General features: G+C 42.0%; 1 protein-coding gene across 4 annotated transcripts; it reads right to left on the bottom strand.

Moving 5' to 3' along the window:
* Positions 1–2,747: 2,747 nt before the first annotated feature.
* On the bottom strand, positions 2,748–7,124 carry LOC121781069 (rust resistance kinase Lr10-like). Of its 4 annotated transcripts, none has more exons than XM_042178752.1 (5): positions 6,462–7,124; positions 6,309–6,338; positions 6,127–6,225; positions 4,877–4,935; positions 2,748–4,112 (listed from the first exon to the last, which is right to left on the bottom strand). In XM_042178752.1, the coding sequence occupies exon 5, from the start codon at positions 4,069–4,071 to the stop codon at positions 2,959–2,961; it is 1,113 nt and encodes a 370-aa protein (XP_042034686.1). In that variant the 5' UTR covers positions 4,072–4,112; positions 4,877–4,935; positions 6,127–6,225; positions 6,309–6,338; positions 6,462–7,124; the 3' UTR covers positions 2,748–2,958. The 4 variants fall into 4 exon arrangements, with proteins under 4 accessions (XP_042034686.1, XP_042034688.1, XP_042034687.1 ...); XM_042178754.1 differs by having other exon boundaries at positions 6,313–6,338; XM_042178753.1 differs by having other exon boundaries at positions 6,313–7,124.
* Between the last annotated feature and the right edge of the window lie 6,130 nt (positions 7,125–13,254).

Genomic DNA, 13,254 nt, shown 5'->3' with positions numbered 1-13,254 from the left:
TCTGCCAACGACTCTGGGTTCTGTAGTTCGACCTTTTCTGGCAGAGGCTGTTTCAGCCCTTGAATAAAGATTGGAATCAAAGCAGACTCCGATAAATCGGTCACCCTATTGAGATACCGTTCGAACGTCGCGTGGTAGTCAGCCACGGTGGTCGTCTGAACCAGCTTGGCGATCAAACCTGTATAGTTCCTGAAGCTCTGGGGGTCGAATCGATGCCTCACGTCATTCAAAAACTCTGGCCAAGTAACAAAACCATTCGTCTCCCGATAATTAAATATCCACTCCGAAGCGGGAGGGTCGAATAGCATTACTACATAATGCAAGCGCTCAGCCTCCGGAACCCGCTTGTGATCGAAGTAGTATTGCACGCGCGAGATCCAGTTTGGCGCGTCTGCCCCATTAAAGTGTGGCGCATCCATCTTTACGCCGGATGAATAATCTGACGACTGGCGGCTAAAACGCTCCCGATTTTGGGGCGGGTCCCAGCAGGTTACCCCGCGCTCCTCGTACGTCTCCTCGTCCCAATCGTCGTGTCGCTGTGGTAGGTCCCAATTATCCCGACGGCGACCCATTCCATACCCTGCGTCGCCCCGTCGCTGACCAGGGCGGCTTCCTCGGCCGGGAAGCGCTCCCTCCCCACAACGATCGCCGCGTCCACCCCGATAAGGTCGAACACGGCCCCGACCCTGATGGTGGTAGGGGCGGTCATACTCCTCACGGTCGCTCCGTCCCTTCCCGCGGTGGTCCTCCCACGCGTGGTCGGCTTCTTCCCAATCAGGTTCATGGCCCTCTGTCTGCAGCGTCGGGCGTCGTTCCAAGGTATCGACCCGACGATCCATCTTGTCAAATCGCGCGTTCAACTGCGCAAAACCTAACGTGACTGGGTCGACGTGTTGTTGTCTTCCGTCGACGTCGCCCGAATTCCTCTGCCGCGTCGGGCCCAACTGCAGCCCCGACGAGGACTCTGCCGGCGGAAATTCCGCCGCCATCGATTGCGTAACTAACTAAAACTTGAGTACTCTCAATGAAAGCACCAGATGTTACGGACGTTCTCCGCAACGGCTCCGTGATCTTTCTTCTCGGCGGAACCACGAGCAATTTCCACGACAAACTCGCGGCAATTGATCGAACCCCTGCTGATTTGGTGGACGTCTTCCACAAAGCAACAAGAAACGTAAGGATAATTGCTTGTTTCACAAGATAGGTTTAGGGAAAATATTTCATTCATAAAAATAATGTGTTGATGAAATACCCTATTTTATACTAGAAACCCTAGGGCGGTTCGACGTACCCTAATTCATCCGGGAAAGAACCGCAAAGAAAACCCGAACGGGGCTTATAAACCAGGCCCGACTCAACAGTAAGTAAATTAATGTTTCAAAAATACTAAAACATAAAAGGAAAGAAATAAAAAGGAAACAAAAAGAATCGGCTAACTCTTGAACTTGTTCGGCGCCTTGAGCTTGTCTCTCGGCCTCAAGGATCTCTTCGACACAATCAATTCTTCACTTTGGTCATTCACGCATTGCGTCGTGCTGCTCGGCTGCGTCGTGCTGCTCGGCTCCGGAAGCGCTGCGTCGAGCTGCTCGGCTGTTGTCGCCTCCAGCTCGGCATGCTGCTCGGCTGTTGTCGCCTCCAGCTCGGCATGCTGCTCGGCTGTTGTCGCCTCCAGCTCGGCATGCTGCTCTGCTGTTGCGTCTGGTGTCGGGGGTCTCGTATCAGGATGCTCTTACTGTTGTTTACTATTCATCCTCAGCGTTTTATAACTCGACCAAATTAAAATTTAAAATTCGGTGCTGTACCAATTTTTTTTGGTTCTGTTTGGTTTAAACTTTTGGTTAATTTAGGTTTTTCACTTGGTTCGGTTAGGATAAAAATAGAAAAACTGAAAATTGATTTTTTACTACTTCACCCATTTCCTAAAAATAATTTTTTTGAAATGATAAAGTTTTAATGAAAAATTAATATAGTAAGAGAGATAGGAAAAAAATATGTTAGTGGAAAATGAGTTACGCCTCACTAAAGAGGAAGAAATTCCTTCAAATAAAAAGTTTTTATTTTTAGAGAACGGACTAAAAAAAGAGTTTTTATTTTTATGAAAATATGGAGTATTATTCTCCATATAATATATTATACCTTAACATAAACTTTATTCGTGTTAATAAATGCAACATTTAGATTTTATAAATATTTTAATTGGTTGATATGATATATTTTTTTTGTTAATTATACAAAATTAATTTTTGTTTTGATATTTTGGATATGCTAATGGTTGTTTACTATTCTTCTAAATAATATATGAGCCATACGAATTTTAATATGAAATTTATAAATTATAAAAAAGATAGAAAAAAAAGTGATTGATATATACTAATATTCAAAAGAAATAAGCTCTACATATAGTTTATTGAGTCGGTCGCCCATGCCTACCCTCCTAAATCCACTAACACTGGTTATCTTTTACTCTAGGTAGTAAATGCGATATGAATCATCAAAGTCACGACGTCATCACTCCACCAAAAAAAGTTACTCCCTTCGTCCCTCTGTAGTAGATGCGTTTCTTTTCGGCACGAGATTTAAGAAATTGTGTTAAAAGTGAGTTAAGTTAATGAAGAATAAAATAGGAAAAGAAAAAGGTAGATAGATAAAGAGAGAATAAAGTAAGAGAAAATAAAAGTTTGTGCTTTTTGCCAAAATAGGAAATGATTCAGCTATAGTGGGACAACCAAAAAAGGAATACGACTCATCTACATAGGGACGGGGGAAGTATATAGAAAGTGCACAACATGCTTCATAAGGAAAGATGAAGATTGAAGACTTTGTAGAGTGTAGACATTCATAACACTAATTGTTACGTACTACGGAGTACTTACTAATCAGCTTGTTTTCTGTCTTCCCAACTAATACAACAAATCCTTATGTACATATTACTAATGTAGACTGCTTCTGTAAACTTGATCACTCTTGCACAGTGATGATCTCCACACTGGGAAAAGAATCATCAAGGTGTGGAAATGACACATAATCTGACGAACATGTAGTTCCGGTTTGATCCACATTTCCTACTATCTGTGTAGACTGAGATGGAAATTCAGGAATCAGCAAACGCTCAACATCTCCTTCCAACATTTTTAACACTTCATTCATCGAAGGACGATCATTTGGATTCATCTGTATGCACCACAATGCAACTATTGTCATCTTTCGACCAACTTCCCTCGCGGCATCATTTTCATCAACACATCCAATTTCAGTATAGTCCTTGCCTTGGTTGATGTGATCATATATCCAATATGGAAAATACTTGCTAGAACTATCATTGTTTCCAGCCAAATCTCTCTTTAAGCCAACTATGTCCATTAGCATCATTCCAAAACTATACACATCAGCTTTGTATGAGATTGTGCCAATACCTCTGTTGATCAATTCTGGAGCAACATAGCCTATGGTACCTCTGGCTGCGGTCAAGGTCACACTGTTCTTTTCTTTGGAGAAATATTTCGCAAGCCCAAAATCTGATACTTTTGGTATGAAGTTATCATCGAGAAGCATATTGTGAGGTTTGATGTCAAAATGTAGAATCTGGATGTCACAGCCTCGGTGCAAATATTCAATCCCTCGAGCTACTCCCACTGCAATATCAAACTTCCTATCCCAATCCAAGGAATCCATTTTCTCTTGATTGAATAAGTACTTGTCCAAGGAACCATTTGACATGAAATCAAACACAAGGGCACGTTTGGAGCCATGTGCACAATATCCAACAAGTTTTACCACATTGATATGATGGATCCTTCCAATAGTTGCAATTTCATTCATGAAGTCTTGCGCATTTCCTCCTGTTTTTTTGAGCATTTTTACAGCTACATCATTTCCACTACGGAGTTTTCCTTTGTAAACATGACCGTAGCCTCCTTCACCTAGTTTTTCTCGAAAACCTCTGGTCATCTTTTTAATGTCCGAATATGAGTATCTAATTGGCGCGAGTTCGTTATTGCTTCGTAGGAAACATTCTATAACCTCATATATGGATAAATGCCTTCTCCGAAATTTATAGATCAAAAACCCCATAACCAAAGGAAAACTTAGGAATTTTGTTGTACAGAAGTAGCCTATGAAAACAAATGGGGGATTCGTCAAATGATATTATCTTTACACAGTAGCACGTACGAGCGATGCATGTAAATAATTCGATTTAAGTGATAAATAAAACCTTTTTCAAATACAAATTATTAAATTACTAAATTATATTTAAAAATAAAAATTGATTATAATTTGTTTTCAAATATATATTTATAATATTACTCCCTCCCTCCACCAGTACAAGGCCAATTTAGTCGGACACAAGTTATAAGAAATGTAATAGAAAGTGAATGAAAAAGGCCACTGCAAGGTGAGTCCTTATAGTGATATGTGAGTGAAATAAATTTAGAAGGAATGTGGGGTCCATTACCAAAAGTAGTAGAAAAACAAATGGAACATTTATTAGTGGACGACCAAAAATGAGAAAATGAGACGATTATTGGTGGACGAAGGGAGTATCTAATTAAATACTAGGAAAAATTATTTATACATAAATCACAACTTATAATACCCCCCTCCGTCCCCCGATAAAAAATAATCATATTTTGCCATTTTTGGATGTCTAAAATCACATTTCCTTAAATGGAAACTCTATCTCTCATACTTTATCCATTTTTTCTCATCTCTTTCTTACTTTACCTGCTTTTTCTTCACCTCTTTCTTACTTTACCTACTTTTTCTTCTTCTCTATTACTTTGCTAAATTTCTCATTAAAATTTGTTTCGTCCACAAATAAAACTATTTTTTATGGACAGGGTACTAAGTACTAGTGCATCACAGATTAAGAGCGCACCTGTGACTAGTTGCGGCACTGCAGAGACAAATTCAATATATCTGTATATGCGACGAACTCTGCAAATATACATTTAATGAATTTGAGATGAATAAACAATTGCGAATCATGTTCGTAAATCAACCATTACATGAGAAGAGATCACATTCATGCACAAATAATGACGTAGCCATTCCTTTAGTCACGTCACAATAATAAAAAATCAATGACTTTTACAACTTGGACATATAAAGAAATCAATGACTTTTACGAGTCAATAAAAAAAAAAAACTTCTATGTACGGAGGTTCGAACGCTATAGGTACTTGTGTTTCAAAAAATACAGCACCTCTTTACGTATGAGTATAATATCATTTGGGGTCCTTTTTCACTGTTTCCGGTCTTCCATGCTCTTCTGACCCTCCATTTTTCACAAAATGTCACCCAAGCCATTTCAGTCTTTTCCATTTATTCATCATTTATTTTAGTATATAAAATTTGGTAAAATTGATGAATTAATATACTTACCAATTCTAATTATCATATCATCTAATATATTTTATGGTTTTATTTTAATAAAATTATTTACAAAAACATTTGTCATTCCTAGATAACTATTGATAAGTATTTTAATTTATCAATCTAATTAAATTTAAAATATTTACGAATTAAATGAAAATAATATTTTAATATAAAATAAATATATTATATAGTAATAAAAATGGAAAGACTAAAACACCATTGGAATGAAATTTAGGTTAAAAGTGAGAATAAAAAAGCAAAAAAGACTCAAAATAGTGAGAAAGGGTTTGAAATAATATTATACCATACATAAAAGCTTATGGTGCATTTTTTTAAATATAGGTACCTCTAGCATTCGAGTATTATATGTAAGAGCTAATTATATAGTTCACTCCTAAAAAAAATTATTCCTAATTAAAATATTTCACAATTATAACTATCTAGCCCTAGGGAAATGAGAACTCATGTAATTTTTTTTTCGCACACTGAAAATTTTAAAAAAATATACTCTGTTTTACTTTTTCGTGAACTCAACAAACCACTAACCAATAATTATCCAACACATAAAACTCCTTTTGAGATGATCTCCACTTAAAATACTCCCTACTACATCTTTTAATAAATTTCTCAAAATTCGTATCATCCCTCCATATAACACAAATAATTTGTTCATGTATTCCAATTTATCCCATAAGAAATCATCTTATTACTTATGGAGTAAGAATACAGATAAATTATAGGGATTCTTACTTGTTTCTTGGAAGGGATCATGATATAAGATTAGTGATACAAGAGTGAATACAAACAAAAACAGCAATGGAAAGAGCCATGCCGCTGCACATAACAGACCTGCATTTCACATAATTAGAATTTAATGAAAAAAGAACTGAGGGATTACTTGTACATGGAGCAAAAATAAATGAATAGCTCACCCACAACGGCCACAAGAGTCATAACAACCACTTCAGACATAGAGAGAGAGAGAGGATGAAAAGCATCAGCAAATAAGAGGAATTAGCTAGGGTCGATCGATATATAGGATTTAATATAATCACATACTGTAATAATGAATCTTTCATTCTTACCCAACCATAAGGGTGTTTCCCAGTCCGGGGTGATGTAAAGTTCAAATCCATACAAGAGAGATTGGTGGATTTCAGAGAGCGAAACGTTGTTGAATTCCTTAAATTCGGGCCATGAAGTCATCACTATGAGATCAAGTGTGCACGAATGTGGTAACTCAGAGGCGCGCATGTGTCCGACCTTGATATAAGCATACATGGACGTCGAATTAGAGGCACAATGAGTAGTCACGTCTGTAAAGGGGGAAGTATCCTTCAAGGGATATGGGCAGCTTAGAAAATGAACTGGATAGCTAGACGTTTCCTTGATTCGGAAAAAATAAAGGCCATGATATGTGAAGTTGTAGGAATATGCTGAAGAGGTGGGGAAAGAGCAGTTATCATGGTGGTTGAGGGAAGCATCAACCAGGGTTATGGTGGATCTGTTGGAGCTGATTGCTTTGACATAGTATTGGTGGGAATTGAGATAGATGGAGGTCACGTTGTTCTCGCATACTAGTTCAAGCTTGCGATCGCCACAGTGCCATGGATCGCCCTTGAGGCGGAAAGGGTGTTTAATGTGGCTAACATCGCCACACGAAGAAGGGGTGCAGAGGAAGTTATAAGCTTGTGAGAAATGGATTAAAGGAGTCAATGTTATAAGGAAGATGATTTGTTGAGTTGTGATCATCATTATTGCTAGACTGGACCAAACATTCACACAATCATTCATATATATATATATAAGGCTGTGGAAACATAAGAATATACTAAGATACTACTTACTAGTCAATATGAGGAGCCTTAAGCAAATTTGCCAATGAAATGAAAATTTTATTAGACAGAATGAGATAAGTAATTTGATAGTGGTGGGAGATAAGTAATTTGCTAGTGAGAGATATTGCTTTGACAGAAGCTATAAGTATTATGAATTTCTTGTTTGAATTTTCAATACAATTCACTTTTTTTTATAGTACAAAATACTGAGAATTTGGCGATGCTATATAAACAATAAGTAACGATTTTTAAGTTTTGGGGGATGATGCATCTAGTAACATCCTTTTTCTAGCAGTTGTAGATCCAATATCACCTCTCTATATATAATTATTTTCATATTTAATTGCATTCAACACTCGTTATTATATTTTGTAAATGGGGACTTATATTTTACAAACTTTAATTACAATGAGTGTCTATTTTCATTGACCTGACTCAAAAGTCTACCCTTATTTCACAATATTATTTGTAGCGATTATTACACGCGTGGCCCTAGATAAAACCCATTTTGAATATTGACAAACACAATATTCCCAAATCAAAGGTTATTGTCTAGACTCTAGACTTCCACTCACGTAAGAACTTTCGTGCAATATTTTAATTCCCCTCCCCATATAATTAAGTCATTTTTTTATTTCAGAAAATTCCTTTATAGTTGAGTCATTTTCATATAGTACTAATTTTTTTTTCTTTTTTTGCTTTTATTTCTCTTACTTTATTCTCTCTATTTTATTCACTTTCTATTTTATTGTCTCTATTTTTTTCTCTCTTACCTTTTTTGTCTATTTATTAACATACTCATCATTCCTTTTTTAAATTCCTTGTCCAAAAGTTTCTCCTCAATGAGAAAATGGAAAGAGTAATATCTTTATTAGAACATTTAGACGTCATTATATCGATGCAATATTTAAATAACTTTATTAGGACATTAAAATGTCACTATATTAATTTCTACAATTTTTTTGTGTTATTATCCTTGTACTAATGCGTTTTGTTTGGTCAAGTCTTTTTACATTTTTTTAATTAGATCATTGTAATAATGCTTTTTATTTAGGAGGTTTTTTAGTTGAATATTTATTTAACGGATTTTATAATTTAATTAATTTTTCTTGTATTGATTAAAGTTTTTTATTATTTTCTTTTATTTTAAAATTAATTATTTTCCATGTCGACTAAAAATAGAAAAATAGAAATAAATAGAGTCTTATATGTAATTTATAATCATAAAACTATATTTTTAATATGAATGCTCCGGACTTTTGAATCACGCATTACAAATCACGTTCTAATGTTTTTTTTTTCGTTTTATTCAAACAAAAGCATTTGAAAAGTTCTTAATATTAGGTGCCGCTTTGTATACAAAATATAGATATTGGCTTTACGTACTCTTATTAACCCATTCAAGATAACTCCACATTTAATTACTGATTGTTCATGAAACATTTTATTAAGATATGTTTCGTCTTAATAATGTACAAATATGATCTTATTATTGAGATACAATGTATGTTGCGAATATTAGATTAATTTAGGACCATAAATCCATACCTTCTAAGTCAACGTGGCATTGACTTGGAAGTCCGTCTCCACGGTGCACGCATAAGGGCATCCACTACGCTGTCTCCCCACCGTTCCTTAACCGTTCCTTAAACTACTATTTGCGGACCTCACTGTACTTTTTAACTCCATTCCTTAACTAAGGAACGGAACCTGCAACCCTCCGTTACTTATCCGTTCCTTAAATTACTATTCATTCAATTTCATTTTTTATTTTTATTTCCAACCCAATTCAATTAAAACAACCACACTTCATTAAAAAACACACAACATAAAAAAATTACAACTTAAAATTCTAAAAAATAAAAAACTCACAATTAAAATCCTAAAAAATTAAACGTTGCATAATTTAAAATATATATTTAAAGAAAATAAAAAAACTACTCCGAAGGCGCATCATCCCTCGAAGGCGGTCGAGGTGGAGGGGGAGTCGGAAGGCCAAGTTGTGCTGCCATATGCACAATTCCGTTCCACCAGGCCGCGTATTGGGAAGGCGAGAAGCGGGAAGTGTCCGCCATTGTGGCGGTCATGTACACCGCCATAAGGGTGTCCGAGCCTCCCCTCGATCCCGATCCCGAGCCCGCCTGGCTTGATCCGCCTTGGCCCTTCCTCGCTCTAGCCGCCTTCGTCTCCTTCATCCCTTGCGGCTGACGGCGCCCACGGCTGGATCCCCTGTCATCGCCGGCCGTACCCGCAAACTCCTGCGGTGCACCCTCTTGTCCTCCGCTGCCCTCACCGGTGTCACCAGACGAGTATTGGCCACTCGCCGTCTGCTTCGTGCGCTTTGAGATTGAGCCCGAGCTGGAGCGGACACCGTCGGCCCACCGTTCCTCGTCCTTGATAGCCTGCCAAACATCAACAAATCTGAATTGTTTGCCGGTGTCCTGGTTGTAGACGTGCAAAGTCGCCCTCAGAATGTCGGCTCCCGAAGCTCCGCTTTGGTAGTGCGCCGCTTCAGTCGAGTAGATGCCGCAGAATTTTTTGACCTGTTTGTCGACTCGGCCAAAGTGAGAGCGGAGCATTGTATATGAGGGCTTCCGAGGCGGCATCCAAATTGACTCGCATACTCTCGAGCATTGAGTGAAGAAACCTCTTCTCCACGGGGTCAGTTGCCGCCCTCCATTCAGCTAAGATCTTGTGCATCTGAGCCCGTGTTTGTTGACGTGCGAAGAAGGTGAGCTCGGTTGGCAACGTGCCAACAGGGGGGATGCCGACTGGACCTCCTGGGACCCCTGGGCGACCCCCCTAGCTACCCGTTGCGCCCGCCTTTGACCAACCGGGCGAGTGCGGCGAGTAAACGATGGAGGGGACGGGAACTCCTGAACATCCTCGAGGAGGTCGTGGGAACCGCCGTTGTTGCCGCTGTAATCACCGGCATAGTTCAGTCGTTGCTTCTTCGGCCAGCCAGCATCGACACTTGCCCGAAACTTCTCAGAGTCCATCAACACCTCATAGCAGTTCCAGTAGGTGAACTCCTTATAAAGCCCGGGCATGGGAAAGGCTTTCTCCGCTATCCTCCTGCAGTCCTCGTCAGTTTGGCCACTGGTCTGCATGCGGAGGGCGTTGGTGTACAAGCCTGAAAAACGGGAGACCGCAACCCTGATTCGGTCCCACCCCTTCCGGCACTCCTCCCCGCTGTGTGGCCTCCCCTCCGGGAAAAATGCCTTGTAGGTTGCTGATATTTTAGCCCACAATTTGACGATCCTCTGATTGTTCGAATGGAGGGGATCATCACAAACACTCACCCAAGCCTTGGACAACGTGACGTTCTCTGCATCCGTCCACTTCCTCTGTGTCGGGCTGTCGTCATTAGCCGGCTGCGACGACACGCCGACCACCCTTTTGCCCTTCCCCTTGCCCTTCTTATTCTTTGGTGCGCCCCGACCCCGCCCTACTCCCCCCGTTTGAACGGGAGTGTCCGCATCCTCGAGATCTATCCCCAACTCCTCTAAGGAGAAAGTATCACACCCAATGAACTGCGTCTTTTGATGGGGTCGATGTGTGCGAAGAAGCAGTCAAAAAATCAAGACTGGGGCGATACATTGTCCCCCCGGCGTCCCCTGCATCCCGGGCTGCATCCCCAGCTGCCACCCCGGCATCATCTGCATCCCGGCTGCCCTCTCCGGCATCATCTGCATCCCGGGCTGCATCCCCGGTAACCCGTGCCTGCCCTGCATCCCCGGTACCCCGTGCCTGCCCTGCATCCCCTGCCATCCCGGCATACTACCCCCGGCTGCCATCCCGGGCATCATCTGCTGCCAATAGTACATGTTGTAGTACCCGGCCATCAGACCCCATCCACCTCCCACGGGTACCGTGGGAGTTTGAGACCCGCTCGTCACTAGAGTAGACTCGTTGTTGTTCTCCATTTTACTATATTGCTCTTGTACAGAAATTAAGTGAGAGATAAAACTCGTTAAAACAAGTTGTGCGAATGAAAATGACGTGCAAATCGTGTATATATAGTGTTTCGAAAAATTAAAAAACAAATTGAGCTGGCGGATCGCTCGCCGATTGAGAGCCTGTAATGGCGGCCAGCCGACCGGCGAGCGGATCGGCCAGCGCCCGAAAATCGGCATCGGGTCGCCGATTTTTTCGCCGAAATGGCTCTCGCCGGTTCTAATGGTTCGACGAGCAGACCGGCCAGCGCCGGGAATCGGCTAGCCTGTCCGCTCGCCGCCATTGGAGATGCTCTTACTACCAAACAAATGAGCCATTTGAGCATCTCCTATGGTTTTAGGCTAGTCATAGGCCAGCCACAAACTCCTCCTGCCAGATCATCAGCACTAAAAACTCTTCCTGCCACATCATCAGGACAAGCAATAGGCTAGCAATAAGCTAGCCACAATAAACAAAATTATAAAAAATAAATAATTAACAATCACACAAAATACGGAATTAAATTTACGACACAGATATTGGAAAATTCAATAATAATAGTAAAATTTTAAAAAGTACATTAATTAAAAAAATTACATTAATTTTAAAAAAAACCCTCTTCCACACACGAGCCCCGTCTCCGCCTCACACCTCGTGGTCGTCGCCGTCGTCGTCGTCGTCGCTATCCGGGACCCCCAAATCTACGGCATCTGAGCCCGCGTCTGAGCCCCCCAACTGTGCCGAGGCGGCATCCAAATCGACCCGCATACTCTCAAGCATTGAGTGAAGAAACCTCTTCTCCACGGGGCTAGTTGCCGCCCTCCATTTCGCTAAGATATTGTGCATCTGAGCTCGCGTTTGTTGACGCGCGCAGAAGGCGAGCTCGGTTGACGACTTGCCAACAGGGGGGATACCGACTGGACCTCCTGGGACCCCTGGGCGACCCCCCTCGCTACCCGTTGCGCCCGCCTTTGACCAACCGGGCGAATGCGGCGAGTAAACGATGGAGGGGACGGGAACTCCTGAACATCCTCGAGAAGGTCGTGGGAACCGCCGCTGCTGCCGCTGTAATCACCGGCATAGTTCAGTTGTTGTTTCTTTGGCCAGCCAGCATTGACACCTGCCCAAAACTTCTCGGAGTCCATCTGCACCTCATAGCAATTCCAGTAGGTGAACTCCTTATAAAGCCCGGGCACGGGGAAGGCTTTCTCCGCTATCCTCCTGCAGTCCTCGTCAGTTTGGCCAATGGTCTGCATGCGGAGGGCGTTGGTGTACAAGCTTGAAAATCGGGAGACCGCAGCCCTGATTCGGTCCCACCCCTTCCGGCACTCCTCCCGGCTGTGTGGCCTCCCCTCCGGGCAAAATGTCTTGTAGGCTGCTGATATTTTAGCCCACAAGTTGACGTTCCTCTGATTGTTCGAATGGAGGGAATCATCGCAAACACTCACCCAAGCCTTGTACCGCGCGACGTTCTCCACATCCATCCACTTCCTCCGTGTCGGGCTGTCGTCATCAGCCGGCTGGGACGACTCGCCTACCACCCTTTTGCCCTTCCCCTTGCCCTTCTTCTTCTTTGGTGCGCCCCGATCCCTCCCTGCTCCCCCCGTTTGAACGGTAGTGTCCACATCCTCGAGATCTATCCCCAACTCCTCTAAGGAGAAAGTATCACACCCAGTGAACTGCGTCTCCGATGGGGTCGATGTGTACGAAGAAGCAGTCAAAAAATCAAGACTGGAGTGATAGACATTGTCCCCCCCCGGCATCAACTGCATCCCGGGCTGCATCCTCGGCTGCCACCCCAGCATCATCTGCATCCCGGCTGCCCACCCCGGCATAATCTGCATCCTGGGTTGCATCCCCGGTACCCCCTTCCCGCCCTGCATCCCCTGCCATCCCGGCATACTACCCCCCGGCTGCCATCTCGGGCATCATCTGCTGCCAAGTGTACATGTTGTAGTACCTGGCCATTGGACCCCATCCACCTCCCACGGGTACCGTGGGAGTTTGAAACCCGCTCGTCACTAGAGTAGACTCGTTGTTGTTCTCCATTTTGTTTTATTGCTCTTGTGCAGAAATTAAGTGAGAGAGAAAACTCGTTAAAACA

This window comes from Salvia splendens, chromosome 20, assembly GCF_004379255.2.
Source record: "Salvia splendens isolate huo1 chromosome 20, SspV2, whole genome shotgun sequence".
In the NCBI taxonomy this organism is placed as follows: Eukaryota; Viridiplantae; Streptophyta; class Magnoliopsida; order Lamiales; family Lamiaceae; genus Salvia; species Salvia splendens.
This window is presented reverse-complemented; position numbering and strand designations above follow the sequence as displayed.